General features: G+C 45.4%; 1 protein-coding gene across 1 annotated transcript in view; it reads left to right on the top strand.

Moving 5' to 3' along the window:
- The window catches only part of LOC124269234 (tyrosine-protein phosphatase non-receptor type 13-like), a 223,031-nt gene that overhangs the window by 50,086 nt on the left and 153,214 nt on the right, over positions 1 to 19,731 (top strand). Inside the window, exons 12-13 of the mRNA XM_046704256.1 lie at positions 2,817 to 2,884; positions 14,675 to 14,826. Of these exons, the coding sequence (XP_046560212.1) occupies positions 2,817 to 2,884; positions 14,675 to 14,826 (220 nt within the window). The remainder of the gene's footprint in view (positions 1 to 2,816; positions 2,885 to 14,674; positions 14,827 to 19,731) is intronic.

Here is a 19,731-nt window from a genome sequence, read left to right on the forward strand (position 1 = left end):
CTCATGTGAACAGCAGATGACACAGATCTCAGTGGGCCAAACAGGAATTGAGGGATTGGGTCACCAGCTCTCACTCATGTGAACAGCAGATGACACAGATCTCAGTGGGGCCAAACAGGAATTGAGGGATTGGGTGCCAGCTCTCACTCATGTGAACAGCAGATGACACAGATCTCAGTGTGCCAAACAAGGGAATTGAGGGATTGGGTCACCAGCTCTCACTCATGTGAACAGCAGATGACACAGATCTCAGTGGGCCAAACAGGAATTGAGGGATTGGGTCACCAGCTCTCACTCAGGAATTGAGGGAACATGTGAACAGCAGATGACACAGATCTCAGTGGGCCAAACAGGAATTGAGGGATTGGGTCACCAGCTCTCACTCATGTGAACAGCAGATGACACAGATCTCAGTGGGCCAAACAGGAATTGAGGGATTGGGTCACCAGCTCTCACTCATGTGAACAGCAGATGACACTGATCTCAGTGGGCCAAACAGGAATTGAGGGATTGGGTCACCAGCTCTCACTCATGTGAACAGCAGATGACACAGATCTCAGTGGGCCAAACAGGAATTGAGGGATTGGGTCACCAGCTCTCACTCATGTGAACAGCAGATGACACAGATCTCAGTGGGCCAAACAGGAATTGAGGGATTGGGTCACCAGCTCTCACTCATGTGAACAGCAGATGACACAGATCTCAGTGGGCCAAACAGGAATTGAGGGATTGGGTCACCAGCTCTCACTCATGTGAACAGCAGATGACACTGATCTCAGTGGGCCAAACAGGAATTGAGGGATTGGGTCACCAGCTCTCACTCATGTGAACAGCAGATGACACTGATCTCAGTGGGCCAAACAGGAATTGAGGGATTGGGTCGCCAGCTCTCACTCATGTGAACAGCAGATGACACTGATCTCAGTGGGCCAAACAGGAATTGAGGGATTGGGTCACCAGCTCTCACTCATGTGAACAGCAGATGACACAGATCTCAGTGGGCCAAACAGGAATTGAGGGATTGGGTCACCAGCTCTCACTCATGTGAACAGCAGATGACACTGATCTCAGTGTGCCAAACAGGAATTGAGGGATTGGGTCACCAGCTCTCACTCATGTGAACAGCAGATGACACAGATCTCAGTGGGCCAAACAGGAATTGAGGGATTGGGTCACCAGCTCTCACTCATGTGAACAGCAGATGACACTGATCTCAGTGGGCCAAACAGGAATTGAGGGATTGGGTCACCAGCTCTCACTCATGTGAACAGCAGATGACACAGATCTCAGTGGGCCAAACAGGAATTGAGGGATTGGGTCACCAGCTCTCACTCATGTGAACAGCAGATGACACTGATCTCAGTGTGCCAAACCAGAAACCCGGAATTGAGGGATTGGGTCACCAGCTCTCACTCATGTGAACAGCAGATGACACAGATCTCAGTGGGCCAAACAGGAATTGAGGGATTGGGTCGCCAGCTCTCACTCATGTGAACAGCAGATGACACAGATCTCAGTGGGCCAAACAGGAATTGAGGGATTGGGTCACCAGCTCTCACTCATGTGAACAGCAGATGACACTGATCTCAGTGTGCCAAACAGGAATTGAGGGATTGGGTCACCAGCTCTCACTCATGTGAACAGCAGATGACACTGAATGTGAGATAGTGACTCGTGTGAGTTAATGACACTGAATGTGAGATAGTGAGTGAGTTAATGACACACCCAGTATAATCACAGCATGGCGACCCAGTGTGGGAATATTCGCACAGTTCACTGAGCTGAAGGAGAACTCACATGAGCAACAAACGGTAGAAATCAGGCGATCATGTTATCAAGATGATGTTCCAACAGAGGAAAAACCATCATGTTTGTTGGCAACACTGGACTTCGCAAAAGAAGATCTTTATCCAAATATCCATGTTGCCCTCAAAACACTTGTGACAATGCCAGTGTCTTCAGTGTCAACTGCTGAGCGTTCTTTCAGCGCAATGAGACGTGTTAAAACAATGAGATGTGTTAAAACGTATCTCAGGTCAAGAATGGTAACGGAACGGCTTAATGCACTTGCACTACTTCATATTCACAGGGATTTTGATGTCAGCTTTGATAAGGTGGTGGATGATCTTGCAGAAGGGAAAACCCACAAACTGGCACTTCTCTTCAAGTAGAGTTGATGCATACAGTAACTGATGCCAGCAGATCTGTTCCTGACTGTTTCAAACAATTTCATAGATGATTGAGCTCTTCTTGTTTTTGTTCTCTTTACAACTTTCCTGTATTTCTGAGAGTTTCGGTTTTATTGTTTTGTGGTTTATTGTACGTGTACTTTATGGGTTCATGCTTATCAGTTGACCTGATACTGTGTTTGAAAAAGTAACAAATTGTTTCACTGCGTTATTATTATTCCAGATAATTTTTCTTAGAACCTGCTTGTTAGGTTCGCCTGATGTTTTGGTCAGTTTGCTGTAATCGTTCATCAAAACCTTAAGCTGTGCTTACAACTAAAATTTTCCTAGTTACGCACCTGTACGAGACTGTACAGACCTTTTCTTTTTTTTGAAATCCTTACTAAAGACTCACTTCTCCAGAGTAGCCAGTGATTACAAACAATAAGCCATTGAATGGTGTTCCATGTATCTCGAGTCTTCATTATCTCTCAGTGTCTGTTGTTTATATATTTCTATGTCTTGTGCTTTGAGCATGTTGTACATGGAAAATAGCGCATTACAAGCATGCTGTTATAAAATTAGATATAGATGCTCTGCTATCTGATTACTTAATGTATCTTTAATGTTGTCCTGATACGTTTGCAGGGAAGCTCTGTTGGCAGTGAGGCCAGTGAGGACGTGAGAGTGCTGGGCCCCCCAGCCAAATACAGAAGGTAAAGACACCCTGCATTCTCTGTCTGATACTAACAGCTTGGCCTGTTGTCCTAGGTACTGGCAGTTGGCAGTATGTAGTTGTCATGTGCATACTGAATGATGCATCTTGTCTAACACTTTCTACTTCCTTCAATTTACCATACATTGTCATGTATAAGGCCAGTTATTCATAGCTGAAATGAAGGGCTGAGAAAGGGAGTGGCCTTATACACTGGGTGGCCTTAAACACTGGGTGGCCTTAAACACTGGGTGGCCTTATACACTGGGTGGCCTTAAAGACTGGGTGGCCTTATACACTGGGTGGCCTTAAAGACTGGGTGGCCTTAAAGACTGGGTGGCCTTATACACTTGGTGGCCTTATACACTGGGTGGCCTTATACACTTGGTGGCCTTATACACTGGGTGGCCTGATGCAGTGAGTGGCCTTATGCACTGGGTGTCCTTATACACTGGGTGGCCTTATACACACTGGGTGGCCTTATGCACTGGGTGGCCTTATACACTGGGTGGCCTTAAACACTGGGTGGCCTTAAACACTGGGTACCTTTATACACTGGGTGGCCTTAAACACTGGGTGGCCTTATACACTGGGTACCTTTATACACTGGGTGCCTTATACACTGGGTGGCCTTATACACTGGGTGGCCTTAAACACTGGGTGGCCTTATACACTGGGTGGCCTTAAACACTGGGTGGCCTTAAACACTGGGTGGCCTTATACACTGGGTGGCCTTAAAGACTGGGTGCCTTATACACTTGGTGGCCTTATACACTGGGTGGCCTTAAACACTGGGTGGCCTTATACACTTGGTGACCTTATACACTGGGTGGCCTTAAACACTGGGTGGCCTTATACACTGGGTGGCCTTAAACACTGGGTGGCCTTAAACACTGGGTGGCCTTATACACTGGGTGGCCTTAAAGACTGGGTGGCCTTAAACACTGGGTGGCCTTAAACACTGGGTGGCCTTATACACTGGGTGGCCTTATACACTGGGTGGCCTTAAACACTGGGTGGCCTTAAACACTGGGTGGCCTTATACACTGGGTGGCCTTAAAGACTGGGTGGCCTTATACACTGGGTGGCTTTAAACACTGGGTGGCCTTATACACTGGGTGGCCTTAAACACTGGGTGGCCTTATACACTGGGTGGCCTTAAACACTGGGTGGCCTTAAAATAAAAGGTGGCCTTATACACTTGGTGGCCTTATACACTGGGTGGCCTTATACACTGGGTGGCCTTATGCACTGGGTGGCCTTAAACACTGGGTGGCCTTATACACTGGGTGGCCTTATACACTGGGTGGCCTTAAACACTGGGTGGCCTTAAACACTGGGTGGCCTTATACACTGGGTGGCCTTAAACACTGGATGGCCTTATACACTGGGTGGCCTTAAACACTGGGTGGCCTTATACATTGGGTGGCCTTAAACACTGGGTGGCCTTAAACACTGGGTGGCCTTATACACTGGGTGGCCTTAAAAACTGGGTGGCCTTATACACTGGGTGGCCTTAAACACTGGGTGGCCTTATACACTGGGTGGCCTTATACACTGGGTGGCCTTAAACACTGGGTGGCTGGCCTTATACACTGGGTGGCCTTAAACACTGGGTGGCCTTAAAATAAAAGGTGGCCTTATACACTTGGTGGCCTTTATACACTGGGTGGCCTTATACACTGGGTGGCCTTATGCACTGGGTGGCCTTATACACTGGGTGGCCTTATACACTGTGGTTGGCCTTATACACTGGGTGGCCTTATGCACACTGGGTGGCCTTAAACACTGGGTGGCCTTATACACTGGGTGGCCTTAAACACTGGATGGCCTTATACACTGGGTGGCCTTAAACACTGGGTGGCCTTATACATACACTGGGTACACTGGGTGAATACTGGGTGGCCTTATACACTGGGTGGCCTTATACACTGGGTGGCCTTAAACACTGGGTGGCCTTATACACTGGGTGGCCTTAAACACTGGGTGGCCTTATACACTGGGTGGCCTTATACACTGGGTGGCCTTATACACTGGGTGGCCTTATACACTGGGTGGCCTTATACACTGGGTGGCCTTAAACACTGGGTGGCCTTATACACTGGGTGGCCTTATACACTGGGTGGCCTTATACACTGGGTGGCCTTATACACTGGGTGGCCTTAAACACTGGGTGGCCTTATACACTGGGTGGCCTTATACACTGGGTGGCCTTATACACTGGGTGGCCTTATACACTGGGTGGCCTTATACACTGGGTGGCATAAAAAAATTGGTGGCCTTATACACTGGGTGGCATAAAAAATTGGGTGGCCTTATACATTTGGTGGCCTTATACACTGGGTACCTTTATACACTGGGCGGCCTTAAACAGTTGGTGGCCTAAAAAAATGGGTGGCCTTATACTGGGTGGCCTTATACACTGGGTACCATTATACACTTGGTGGCTTATACACTGGGTGGCATAAAAAATGGGTGGCCTTATACACTAGGTGGCCTTATACACTGGGTGGCCTTAAACAATGGGTACCTTTGTACACTTGGTGGCTTATACATTGAGTGGCCTTAAACACTGGGTGGCCCTATACACTGGGTGGCCTTATACACTGGGTGGCCTTATACACCGGGTAACTTTATACACTGGGTGGCATAAAAAATTGGGTGGCCTTATACACTGGGTGGCCATATACACTGGGTGGCCTTATACACACTGGGTGGCCTTATACACTGGGTGGCCTTATACACACTGGGTGGCCTTATACACTGGGTGGACTTATACACTGGGTGGACTTATACACTGGGTACCTTTATACACTGGGTGTCATAAAAAATTGTGTGGCCTTATACACTGGGTGGCCTTATACACGGGTAACTTTATACACTGGGTGGCATAAAAAATTGGGTGGCCTTATACACTGGGTGGCCTTATACACTGGGTGGCCTTATACACTGGGTGGCTTTATACACTTGGTGGCTTATACCTTGGTGGCCTTACACACTGGGTGGCCTTAAACACTGGGTGGCCTTATACACTGGGTGGACTTATACACTGGGTACCTTTATACACTGGGTGGCATAAAAAATTTGGTGGCCTTATACACTGGGTGGCCTTATACACACTGGGTGGCCTTATACACTGGGTGGCCATATACACTGGGTACCTTTATACACTGGGTGTCATAAAAAATTGTGTGGCCTTATACACTTAGTGGCCTTATACACTGGGTGGCCATATACACTGGGTGGCCTTATACACTGGGTACCTTTATACACTGGGTGGCATTATAGATTGTGTGGCCTTATACACTTGGTGGCCTTATACACTGGGTGGCCTTATACACACATGGTGGCCTTAAACACTGGGTAACTTTATGCACTGGGTGGCATAAAAAATTGGGTGACCTTATACACTGGGTGGCCTTATACACACTGGGTGGCCTTATACACTGGGTAACTTTATACACTGGCTGGCTTATACACTGGCTGGCTTATACACTGGGTGGCCCTATACACTGGGTGGCCTTATACACTGGGTAACTTTATACACTGGGTGGCATAAAAAATTGGGTGGCCTTATACACTGGGTGGCCTTATACACTGGGTGGCCTTATACACACTGGGTGGCCTCATGCACTGGGTGACCTTATACACTGGGTGGCCTTATACACTGGGTAACTTTATACACTGGGTGGCATAAAAAATTGGGTGGCCTTATACACTGGGTGGCCTTATACACTGGGTGGCCTTATACACACTGGGTGGCCTTATACACTGGGTGGCCTTATACACTGGGTGACCTTATACACTGGGTGGCCTTATACACACTGGGTGGCCTAATGCACTGGGTGGCCTTATACACTGGGTGGCCTTATGCACTGGGTGGAAGATCCCCCATTTATTTCTGACTGTCTATGTCAACTTGTGTCTAATAGCCAGTAATGTTGTTTAAAATATAACTAAACATTTCATTAAAAAACTATTTTGATATGTAAGCTTCCACTGCATGTGAATTCCTTGTTCATGCTTTACATATTAAATGAGCCTAGCCTTGATTACAATTGACCAGCTGGTTGACACAGTGGAAAACAACAATCTCCACCATCGCAAAGCCAGAAGTAAGCAGGATAGGGACCTTCTCAACTTTTCCTACAAAATTTGGCATAACAGTTAATTTTACAAATATATTCTTTTAAATAATCACTGCAGTTCCGTAAATATATATCTATTTATATTACTGTATAGAAATAAATTAAGGAGTCGCAAAAACTGAACCAAATTAAGGTACATTTTCATGACTTGAGACGTCCCCTGTCAGTCGCCCATGTGACCTGGCACGTGACACCTACTCTGTGAAATAATTTCCCTCACTTTTTTCATAGCAAGTTTTGGAACGGGCATGTAGTGGAGACTGTTGAATAAACATCTCCCAGTTAGACAAAACTAAGCCTAGTAAATTAAAACATATATGAATAACAATTATTATTAGTATGACCAATTTGGTGTTGCACTGTGTCAGCACACGTCTGAGCATCGCATAGGACATTATTGTGAAATGATTTTATACACAAAGAACTTTTAGTTAAGCACTCCCTGACATATCTCATGATTGAATGAGCCCCGATCTTATCGAATTGGAGCATATCTGGGACATGACTGGTCGTCGTGTGCAACAAGGCATGAGGGGATCCTCCTGTACAGAACCTGGCACAATTGGAAGCTGCTTTACACTAGAAATGGCGTAGACTCTAAATCATCTTCTTCTTTTTTTCTGAACTGTAGGCCAGAGGCCCATAGTAAACATAAAAATAAGAAATACAGTTCGCTCTACCACCATGTATCGTGTAATAAAGCACACTTTCGCCCTGAACTATTATAGTTAAAGTACGAGGACACTTACATCCGAGTGCTTTAAGGTTATAATAGTTCAGTGCTTTATTACACGATACATGGTGGTAGAGCGAACTGTAGTTCCTTTCTAAGATGCCAAATTCAATACTTGTTAAGTATAATTACGATCAATGTAAGGCAGAAAACAAACGACGGTGTCGGTGACCTAAATTAAGAATCCTCTCATGGGGCTAACTGGCCTGCTGTTCTATTGATGTGTCGGCTCCCCTTCGTTAAGACGAACGTTACCGGAAACACTGACTGAGTTTGTTTTTACGCCGCTTTTAGCAATATTCCAGCAACATCACAGTGGGGGACACCAGAAATGGGCTTCACACATTGTACCCATGTGGGGATTCGAAACCCGATCTTTTACCAGAAACAAACAAATGATAACAGTTTGATGACGGTTTACGTTCAGATTAAATATCTTATCTATATAATTTTAATTACATCTGTGATTAACGTAAACCATATGGGGCAATATGAACGTCGCATTTCTACTACCAACGTAAGTTTAGATCAGTACATCCAGATGAAGCTGAGTAGTCAAGCGACATTCCACGATTGCATTGTGGGAATTTAAACATTGTGAACGTTACGGTGTCGCTGAAAACTTGTGAGTCGAATTGAGACGTTTTAACCCTCGTAAAACATAAATGTAATGTTTCCACCAGTGATGTTAGCTGTGTGAAGCAACTGCAAACCAAGTTTACTGTAGGAGGCCGTACGAGGCGATGACGATGACATGCATCGTGACGTCGCTTACATTGTGACGTAATGCAAAATGGTTTGATTATGAGGGGGCAGACTAGAATGGCGCAGTGATGCCAATACATTGTGACGTAATGCAAAAAGTGCACATTATCGTCTGATAAAGTACTGTCGGCGCCTTTGATCTTTAACCGAAGCATCTTAGAAACAGTTATAATGGGTGAGTGGTACAAGTGCGTTTGCGTTTTAACAGAGCATGGTGTGTAAACATGGCAATATTCTGAAGTAGCTGTACATGGTCGGTTGACGTTAGTATACAGAATTTGTAAAATGGGGGACAGGACGTATACTTAGATGGTATATAATAGCTCCTTAGATCTTCATACTGTGGACATATGAGAAGGACATGGTATTCATCTTCAGTAATATCCATGTCACACATTTTGCAGGATTGGTTCTCAGTAGCATGACATATTCTTTTAAAATACATTAAATCATAACAGCCACATCGAAAATGCGATAGCGACACTCTAATTTCCTTATATTTACAACTGTTAAATACTTTTCACACATAAAATGTTGTTTAAACAAAGAATACAAATATGAACATTTTCCAGTTTGAATATTTCTGGTCCACTCTTACTGAAAGCAATCCTTACAACCACGTTACTGGGCAATAGATAAAAGAGCTGTAGCATCCCCAACTCCCTGTCCAACCTGTGCATATCCAAGACCAAGTTGGAACAATGTATTTTTAATTAACATAGCCCAGTTATGTTTAACTCTAGCCTCACTTGCATTTATAAAAAAATACAGTAACATCTTATAGGCTTTAAGGGATAGCGGTGATGACACATTAAGATGACTTTCAACCAATATAAAATAGAACGTTTCAGTGCCAAGATATAGATTGGGTATCTTCCACATTCACCTAATACAATATCACTTGTTGTTGATCTGCGGATGCCCAGAAAACATTTACATATTTGCAACTGTATTTTTTCAATGCTTTTAAACCTTTGAATACCCCATACCTCAGAACCATAAAATAGAATTGGCAGTATTTTAGTGTCAAAGATTTTAAAATATAGTTCATATGAGAGATTTTTAAACTTAAACAAACTATGCTGAACAGTTATGAGAGCTTTCTTAGCTTTAAGAGTCAGACTGTTTGTAGATGCCTGCCAAGGGAGATTTCTAGTAGAAAGCATACGGGGTACCGAGGTAATTGTATGATGATGAAACTTTAATTGGAGCAAGCTTGTAGGTCCACTTTTCCGTTCTAGAAAGTCTGCCCCCATGTTTAAATACAACAATACTTGCCTTGTTTAAATTTACTTGGAGACTCCATGTTTCGCAGTAGTTCTCTAAAATATCAATTTGCTTTTGGAGTCCAATTACCATATCAGAAAACAGAACAAAGTCATCAGCAAATAAAAGAAGGAACAGCTCGAGTAAGTCTGGGAATAACTGAACGCCATTTGTACAAGTGGACGTGATTTCATCGACCAATTCATTAATGAAAAATGAGAACAGAAATGGACTGAGAACACAACCTTGCCGTACCCCTAGGGAACATTCAAATACTTCTGTGTTTACATTATTCGATGAACGTACACATGCTTTCACGTTTTGGTACACAGACCGCAACACTTTATCCATTTTTTAACCAAGTCTGTTCTTTTGAATAGATACAAGAGCTTTTGTCTGTTGACAGAATCGAATGCTTTTGAAAAATCAATAAAACAAGCATAGAGTTTTCCACCCTTTTTTGAGATTTATTTACTGATAAGGGCCTGTAAAGTAAAGATATTGTCAATGGTAGAGTATCTTCATCTGAAACCTGCTTGTTCCTCTTTAATTGTATTGCAGCACTCAGCCCAGAATACAAGTCTATTGTTTAAGATATTAGTATATGGTTTTGCCAAATACACTGAGAAGTGATATGGCAGGTGAAGGTTTATCTCCATTTTTATGATGAGAGTTTCAGGAGGTTGACGGGGTATAAGGAGGAGCGTGCTGGCTGTCATATGGTTACATGGAGGTTACACTTGGTATTGACCTTGAATCATGTAAGACACGCAATGGTTTTGCAACAAAAATTTTCCGTCGTGGTCACCATGAGAAGTTACATGTACATGTTGAAAACCTATCATTGCCAAAATACAGGAAGTGCTTAATTAAGTTCTTTGTGTATATTACATATTTAGGGGTCCTGTATGCTCTGATGATGTGTTTTGTTCCAGGTCAGGATATAGTCAGTTTATATAAGAATTTTGAAGGCGTCGAAAGGTTGGTCATCGTGTTTGTCGGCCCACACTTGGGCAATGCGGTAATGTGCAATACTTGGCATAATTTCCCAAAAGAGATTCTAGGACAGTGTAGACAGTGCACACACATACATGGGTGTGAGTAGGCAGTGCACACATACATGGGTGTGAGTAGGCAGTGCACACATACATGAGTAGGCAGCAGTGCACACACATACATGGGTGTGAGTAGGCAGTGCACACACATGGGTGTGAGTAGGCAGTGCACACATACATGAGTGTGAGTAGGCAGTGCACACACATACATGGGTGTGAGTAGGCAGTGCACACACATGTTTGAGGAAGTAGTGCAGATACATGTGTGTGAGGAAGTAGTGCAGATACAAGTGTGTGAGGAAGTAATGCAGAGACATACATGTGTGTGTGAGGAATTAGTGGAGATACATACATGTGTGTGAGGAAGTAGTGCAGAAACATACATGTGTGTGAGGAAGTAGTGCAGATACATGTGTGTGAGGAAGTAGTGCAGATACATGTGTGTGAGGAAGTAGTGCAGAGACATACATGTGTGTGAGGGAGTTAGTGGAACAGATACATGTGTGTGAGGAAGTAGTGCAGAAACATACATGTGTGTGAGGAAGTAGTCAGAATACATGTGTGTGAGGAAGTAGTGCAGATACATGTGTGTGAGGAAGTAGTGCAGATACATGTGTGTGAGGAAGTAGTGCAGATACATGTGTGTGAGAGGAAGTAGTGCAGATACATGTGTGTGAGGAAGTAGTGCAGATACATGTGTGTGAGGAAGTAGTGCAGATACATGTGTGTGAGGAAGTAGTGCTGATACATGTGTGTGAGGAAGTAGTGCAGATACATGTGTGTGAGGGGAAGTAGTGCAGATACATGTGTGTGAGGGGAAGTAGTGCAGATACATGTGTGTGAGGGAAGTAGTGCAGATACATGTGTGTGTGAGGAAGTAGTGCAGATACATGTGTGTGAGGAAGTAGTGCAGATACATGTGTGTGAGGAAGTAGTGCAGATACATGTGTGTGAGGAGTGAGTAGTGCAGATACATGTGTGTGAGGAGAGTAAGTGCAGATACATACATGTGTGAGGAAAGTAGTGCAGATACATGTGTGTGTGAGAAAGTAGTGCAGATACATGTGTGTGAGGAAGTAGTGCAGATACATGTGTGTGTGAGGGAAGTAGTGCAGATACATGTGTGTGAGGAAGTAGTGCAGATACATGTGTGTGAGGGAAGTAGTGCAGATACATGTGTGTGAGGAAGTGAAGTGCAGATACATGTGTGTGAGGGAAGTAGTGCAGATACATGTGTGTGAGGAAGTGTGCAGATACATACTGTGTGTGTGAGGAAGTAGTGCAGATACATGTGTGTGTGAGGAAGTAGTGCAGATACATGTGTGTGAGGAAGTAGTGCAGATACATGTGTGTGAGAGAGTAAAGTGGTGCAGATACATGTGTGTGAGGAGGGAGTAGTGCAGATACATGTGTGTGTGAGGAAGTACATGTGCAGATACATGTGTGTGAGGAAGTAGTGCAGATACATGTGTGTGAGGAAGTAGTGCAGATACATGTGTGTGAGGGGAAGTAGTGCAGATACATGTGTGTGAGGAAGTAGTGCAGATACATGTGTGTGAGGAAGTAGTGCAGATACATGTGTGTGAGGAAGTAGTTAGAGATACATGTGTGTGGGGAAGTAGTGCAGATACATGTGTGAGGAAGGAAGTACAGATACATGTGTGTGTGAGGAAGTAGTGCAGATACATGTGTGTGAGGAAGTAGTGCAGATAGATATGTGTGTGTGTGAGGAAGTATGATGCAGATACATGTGTGTGTGAGGAAGTGGTGCAGATACATGTGTGTGAGAGAAAGTAGTGCAGATACATGTGTGTGAGGAAGTAGTGCAGATACATGTGTGTGTGAGAAAGTAGTGCAGATACATGTGTGTGAGGAAGTAGTGCAGATACATGTGTGTGAAGGGAAATGGTGTGCAGATACATGTGTGTGTGAGGAAGTAGTGCAGATACATGTGTGTGTGAAATGTCTGAGGAAATGTCTGAGACATACATGTGTGAGGAAGTGGTGCAGATACATACATGTGTGTGAGGAAGTGGTCTGAATCATACATGTGTTTGAGTGCACAGATACATACATGTGTGTGAGGAAGTAGTGCAGATACATGTGTTTGAGGGAAGTAGTGCAGATACATGTGTGTGAGGAAGTAGTGCAGATACATGTGTGTGAGGAAAGTAGTGCAGATACATGTGTGTGAGGAAGTAAAAGATACATGTGATACATGTGTTTGATACATGTGTGTGAGGAGTAATGCAAGAGACATACATGTGTGAGGAAGTAGTGCAGATACATACATGTGTGTGTGAGGAAGTAATGCAGAGACATACATGTGTGTGAGGAAGTAGTACAGAGACATACATGTGTGTGAGGAAGTAGTGGAGATACATACATGTGTGTGTGAGGAAGTAGTGTAGATACATACATGTGTGTGTGAGGAAGAAGTGCAGAAACATACATGTGTGTGAGGAAGTAGTGCAGATACATGTGTGTGAGGAAGTAGTGCAGATACATGTGTGTGAGGAAGTAGTGCAGATACATGTGTGTGAGGAAGTAGTGCAGATACATGTGTTTGAGGAAGTAGTGCAGATACATGTGTGTGAGGAAGTAGTGCAGATACATGTGTGTGAGGAAGTAGTGCAGAGACATACATGTGTGAGGAAGTAGTGCAGATACACACATGTGTGTGAGGAAGTAGTGCAGAGACATACATGTGTGTGAGGAAGTAGTGCAGAGACAGACATGTGTGAGGAAGTAGTGCAGATACATACATGTGTGTGAGGAAGTAATGCAGATACATACATGTGTGTGAGGAAGTAGTGCAGAGACATACATGTGTGGGGAACTAGTGCAGAGACATACATGTGTGTGTGAGGAAGTAGTGGAGATACATGTGTGTGAGGAAGTAGCAGAGCTGTCAACCCCTAAAGATAGTTTGGAGTGAGACTGAAAAAAATAAGCCGGGCTCCAGGGGCCCGAAGTCCCTGGTCATGTCGAGGGCGACGCCCTGGTGGGGGGTCTCTGGGAGGCGAAGCCCCCCCGCCCCCGAAAATGAAGTTTAGTGATTTTCAGGAGCATTTGGAGCCTTCTGGTGGCATTATTTTGACACTAAAAGATGCATGCTAATAAATAATAATAAGCAGAATCATTCGCATAAACATCGTTTTAGTACTTCGTTCATTCAGGAGTTCTTTCAATGTTCAACTTTACGCAAAAACGAACAAAAATGCTTATTAATTTTGAAATTATTTTGGGCTACCAGATATGCGTGAGATTATTATTTGGAGGCGCGAGAGCGTGACATTTGTCAATAAACGTGAGACTCACGCCAAATGCGTGAGAGTTGACAGGTATGAAGTAGTGGAGATACATACATGTGTGTGAGGAAGTAATGCAGATACATACATGTGTGTGAGGAAGTAATGCAGATACATACATGTGTGTGAGGAAGTAATGCAGATACATACATGTGTGTGAGGAAGTAATGCAGATACATACATGTGTGTGAGGAAGTAATGCAGATACATACATGTGTGTGAGGAAGTAATGCAGATACATACATGTGTGTGAGGAAGTAATGCAGATACATACATGTGTGTGAGGAAGTAATGCAGATACATACATGTGTGTGAGGAAGTAATTTATAAATATGCTCTTGCTTGGATTGACACGATACTGAATGAATGTATAAAGTGGAGATGAGTTGATTCCACTAATTTGATTCTGTCCCATTACACAACCTGTGGTTTGCGAAACTACACATGCAGATAGCCTTTGTGTGGCAACCTACTGGTATATGTGCTGCATGTTGTGCATGTGTCTTTCTCCAGCCCTCCGCCCTACAGACCCAGCCTCAGTTTTAGTTTGAATGACCTTCGAGATGTTGGACCTCGTTTTGTGCAGCGAGGATGGGCGTCACAGGTTGCTGCTTCCTGTGTTGATGTCCGACAAAGTCCTGCTCGGCATGACTCGCATGGCATAGGTATGTACCACTGATGGACAACATGTGGGGCCTTTAACTTTTAAATACACTTTAATATTTCAATAAACGTAATATGTCACTAACTATAAGGACAAGTAACTCACGTACTGGAATATCTCACTCATTGTAGGGACAAGTAACCCTCCCCACTGGAATATCTCACTCAGTATATGGACCAGTAACCCTCCCCACTGGAATATCTCACTCAGTGTGATGACCAGTAACCCTCCCCACTGGAATATCTCACTCAGTGTGGGGACAAGTAACCCTCCCCACTGGAATATCTCACTCAGTGTGGGGATCAGTAACCCTCCCCACTGGAATATTTCATTCAGTGTGGTGATCAGTTACCCTCCCCAATAGAATATCTCACTCAATGTCAGCACAAGTAACTCAGCCTGTTGCATATCGCAGTCAGTGTAGGCACCAGTAACCCTCCCCACTGGAATATCTCACTCAGTGTGGTGATCAGTAACCCTCCCCACTGGAATATCTCACTCAGTGTGATGATCAGTAACCCTCCCCACTGGAATATCTCACTCAGTGTGATGACCAGTAACCCTCCCCACTGGAATATGTCACTCAGTGTGATGACCAGTAACCCTCCCCGATGGAATATCTCACTCAGTATATGGACCAGTAACCCTCCCCACTGGAATATCTCACTCAGTGTGATGACCAGTAACCCTCCCCACTGGAATATCTCACTCAGTGTGGGGACCAGTAACCCTCCCCCTCCCCACTGTGAATATCCCCAGTGGAATATCTCACTCAGTGTGGTGATCAGTAACCCTCCCACTGGAATATCTCACTCAGTATATGGACCAGTAACCCTCCCCACTGGAATATCTCACTCAGTGTGGTGATCAGTAACCCTCCCCACTGGAATATCTCACTCAGTGTGGTGATCAGTAACCCTCCCCACTGGAATATCTCACTCAGTGTGGTGATCAGTAACCCTCCCCACTGGAATATCTCACTCAGTATATGGACCAGTAACCCTCCCCACTGGAATATTTCACTCAGTGTGGTGATCAGTAACCCTCCCCACTGGAATATCTCACTCAGTGTGGTGATCAGTAACCCTCCCCACTGGAATATCTCACTCAGTGTGGTGATCAGTAACCCTCCCCACTGGAATATCTCACTCAGTGTGGTGATCAGTAACCCTCCCCACTGGAATATCTCACTCAGTGTGGGGACCAGTAACCCTCCCCACTGGAATATCTCACTCAGTGTGGGTCAGACCCTCCCCAGAATATCTCACTCAGTGTGGTGACAGTAACCCTCCCCACTGGAATATCTCACTCAGTGTGGTGATCAGTAACCCTCCCCACTGGAATATCTCACTCAGTGTGGTGATCAGTAACCCTCCCCACTGGAATATCTCACTCAGTGTGGTGATCAGTAACCCTCCCCACTGGAATATCTCACTCAGTGTGGTGATCAGTAACCCTCCCCACTGGAATATCTCACTCAGTGTGGTGACCAGTAACCCTCCCCACTGGAATATCTCACTCAGTGTGGTGACCAGTAACCCTCCCCACTGGAATATCTCACTCCAGTGTGATATTTCACTCAGTGTGGTGATCAGTAACCCTCCCCACTGGAATATCTCACTCAGTGTGGTGATCAGTAACCCTCCCCACTGGAATATCTCACTCAGTGTGGTGATCAGTAACCCTCCCCACTGGAATATCTCACTCAGTGTGGTGACCAGTAACCCTCCCCACTGGAATATTTCACTCAGTGTGGTGATCAGTAACCCTCACCCACTGGAATATTCTCACTCAGTGTGGTGATCAGTAACCCCTCCCCACTGGAATATCTCACTCAGTGTGGTGATCAGTAACCCTCCCCACTGGAATATCTCACTCAGTGTGGTGATCAGTAACCCTCCCCACTGGAATATCTCACTCAGTGTGGTGATCAGTAACCCTCCCCACTGGAATATCTCACTCAGTGTGGGATCAGTAACCCTCCCCACTGGAATATCTCACTCAGTGTGGTGATCAGTAACCCTCCCCACTGGAATATCTCACTCCAGTGTGGTGATCAGTAACCCTCCCCACTGGAATATCTCACTCAGTGTGGTGATCAGTAACCCTCCCCACTGGAATATCTCACTCAGTGTGGTGATCAGTAACCCTCCCACTGGAATATTTCACTCAGTGTGGTGATCAGTAACCCTCCCACTGGAATATTTCACTCAGTGTGGTGATCAGTAACCCTCCCCACTGGAATATCTCACTCAGTGTGGTGATCAGTAACCCTCCCACTGGAATATCTCACTCAGTGTGGTGATCAGTAACCCTCCCCACTGGAATATCTCACTCAGTGTGGTGATCAGTAACCCTCCCCACTGGAATATCTCACTCAGTGTGGTGATCAGTAACCCTCCCCACTGGAATATCTCACTCAGTGTGGTGATCAGTAACCCTCCCCACTGGAATATCTCACTCAGTATATGGACCAGTAACCCTCCCCACTGGAATATCTCACTCAGTGTGGTGATCAGTAACCCTCCCCACTGGAATATCTCACTCAGTGTGGTGATCAGTAACCCTCCCCACTGGAATATCTCACTCAGTGTGGTGATCAGTAACCCTCCCCACTGGAATATCTCACTCCAGTGTGGTGATCAGTAACCCTCCCCACTGGAATATCTCACTCGAGTATATGGGAATATCTCACTCAGTGTGGTGATCAGTAACCCTCCCCACTGGAATATCTCACTCAGTGTGGTGACCAGTAACCCTCCCCACTGGAATATCTCACTCAGTGTGGTGATCAGTAACCCTCCCCACTGGAATATCTCACTCAGTGTGGTGATCAGTAACCCTCCCCACTGGAATATCTCACTCAGTGTGGTGATCAGTAACCCTCCCCACTGGAATATCTCACTCAGTGTGGTGACCAGTAACCCTCCCCACTGGAATATCTCACTCAGTGTGGTGATCAGTAACCCTCCCCACTGGAATATCTCACTCAGTGTGGTGATCAGTAACCCTCCCCACTGGAATATCTCACTCAGTGTGGTGACCCTCCCAGTAACCCTCTCACTCAGTGGTGATACCCTCCCACTGGAATATCTCTCAGTGTGGTGACCAGTAACCCTCCCCACTGGAATATCTCACTCAGTGTGGTGATCAGTAACCCTCCCCACTGGAATATCTCACTCAGTGTGGTGATCAGTAACCCTCCCCACTGGAATATCTCACTCAGTGTGGTGATCAGTAACCCTCCCCACTGGAATATCTCACTCAGTGTGGTGATCAGTAACCCTCCCCACTGGAATATTTCACTCAGTGTGGTGATCAGTAACCCTCCCCACTGGAATATCTCACTCAGTGTATATGACCAGTAACCCTCCCCACTGGAATATCTCACTCCAGTGTGGTGATCAGTAACCCTCCCCACTGGAATATTTCACTCAGTGTGGTGATCAGTAACCCTCCCCACTGGAATATCTCACTCAGTGTGGTGATCAGTAACCCTCCCCACTGGAATATTTCACTCAGTGTGGTGATCAGTAACCCTCCCCACTGGAATATCTCACTCAGTGTGATCTGATCAGTAACCCTCCCCCCACTGGAATATCTCACTCAGTGTGGTGATCAGTAACCCTCCCCACTGGAATATTTCACTCAGTGTGGTGACCAGTAACCCTCCCACTGGAATATTTCACTCAGTGTGGTGATCAGTAACCCTCCCCACTGGAATATCTCACTCAGTGTGGGGACCAGTAACCCTCCCCACTGGAATATTTCACTCAGTGTGGTGATCAGTAACCCTCCCCACTGGAATATCTCACTCAGTGTGGTGATCAGTAACCCTCCCCACTGGAATATTTCACTCAGTGTGGTGATCAGTAACCCTCCCCACTGGAATATCTCACTCAGTGTATGGACCAGTAACCCTCCCCACTGGAATATTTCACTCAGTGTGGTGATCAGTAACCCTCCCCACTGGAATGAAATATCTCACTCAGTATATGGACTCAGTAACCCTCCCCACTGGAATATTTCACTCAGTGTGGGGACCAGTAACCTCCCCACTGGAATATTTCACTCAGTGTGGTGATCAGTAACCCTCCCCACTGGAATATTTCACTCAGTGTGGTGACCAGTAACCCTCCCCACTGGAATATCTCACTCAGTGTGGTGACCAGTAACCCTCCCCACTGGAATATCTCACTCAGTGTGGTGACCAGTAACCCTCCCCACTGGAATATCTCACTCAGTGTGGTGATCAGTAACCCTCCCCACTGGAATATTCACTCACTCAGTGTGGTGATCAGTAACCCTCCCCACTGGAATATCTCACTCAGTGTGGTGATCAGTAACCCTCCCCACTGGAATATCTCACTCAGTGTGGTGATCAGTAACCCTCCCACTGGAATATCTCACTCAGTGTGGTGACCAGTAACCCTCCCACTGGAATATCTCACTCAGTGTGGTGATCAGTAACCCTCCCCACTGGAATATCTCACTCAGTGTGGTGATCAGTAACCCTCCCCACTGGAATATCTCACTCAGTCAGTGTGGTGACCAGTAACCCTCCCCACTGGAATATCTCACTCAGTGTGATGGACCAGTAACCCTCCCCACTGGAATATCTCACTCAGTGTGGTGACCAGTAACCCTCCCCACTGGAATCTCACTCTGAAAAGTCACTGGTGACCAGTAACCCTCCCCACTGGAATATCTCACTCAGTGTGGTGATCAGTAACCCTCCCCACTGGAATATCTCACTCAGTGTGGTGATCAGTAACCCTCCCACTGGAATATCTCACTCAGTGTGGTGACCAGTAACCCTCCCCACTGGAATATCTCACTCAGTGTGGTGACCAGTAACCCTCCCCACTGGAATATCTCACTCAGTGTGGTGATCAGTAACCCTCCC

This window comes from Haliotis rubra, unplaced genomic scaffold (assembly GCF_003918875.1).
Source record: "Haliotis rubra isolate DU_JTF1 unplaced genomic scaffold, ASM391887v1 Scf1011, whole genome shotgun sequence".
Taxonomy (NCBI): domain Eukaryota; kingdom Metazoa; phylum Mollusca; class Gastropoda; order Lepetellida; family Haliotidae; genus Haliotis; species Haliotis rubra.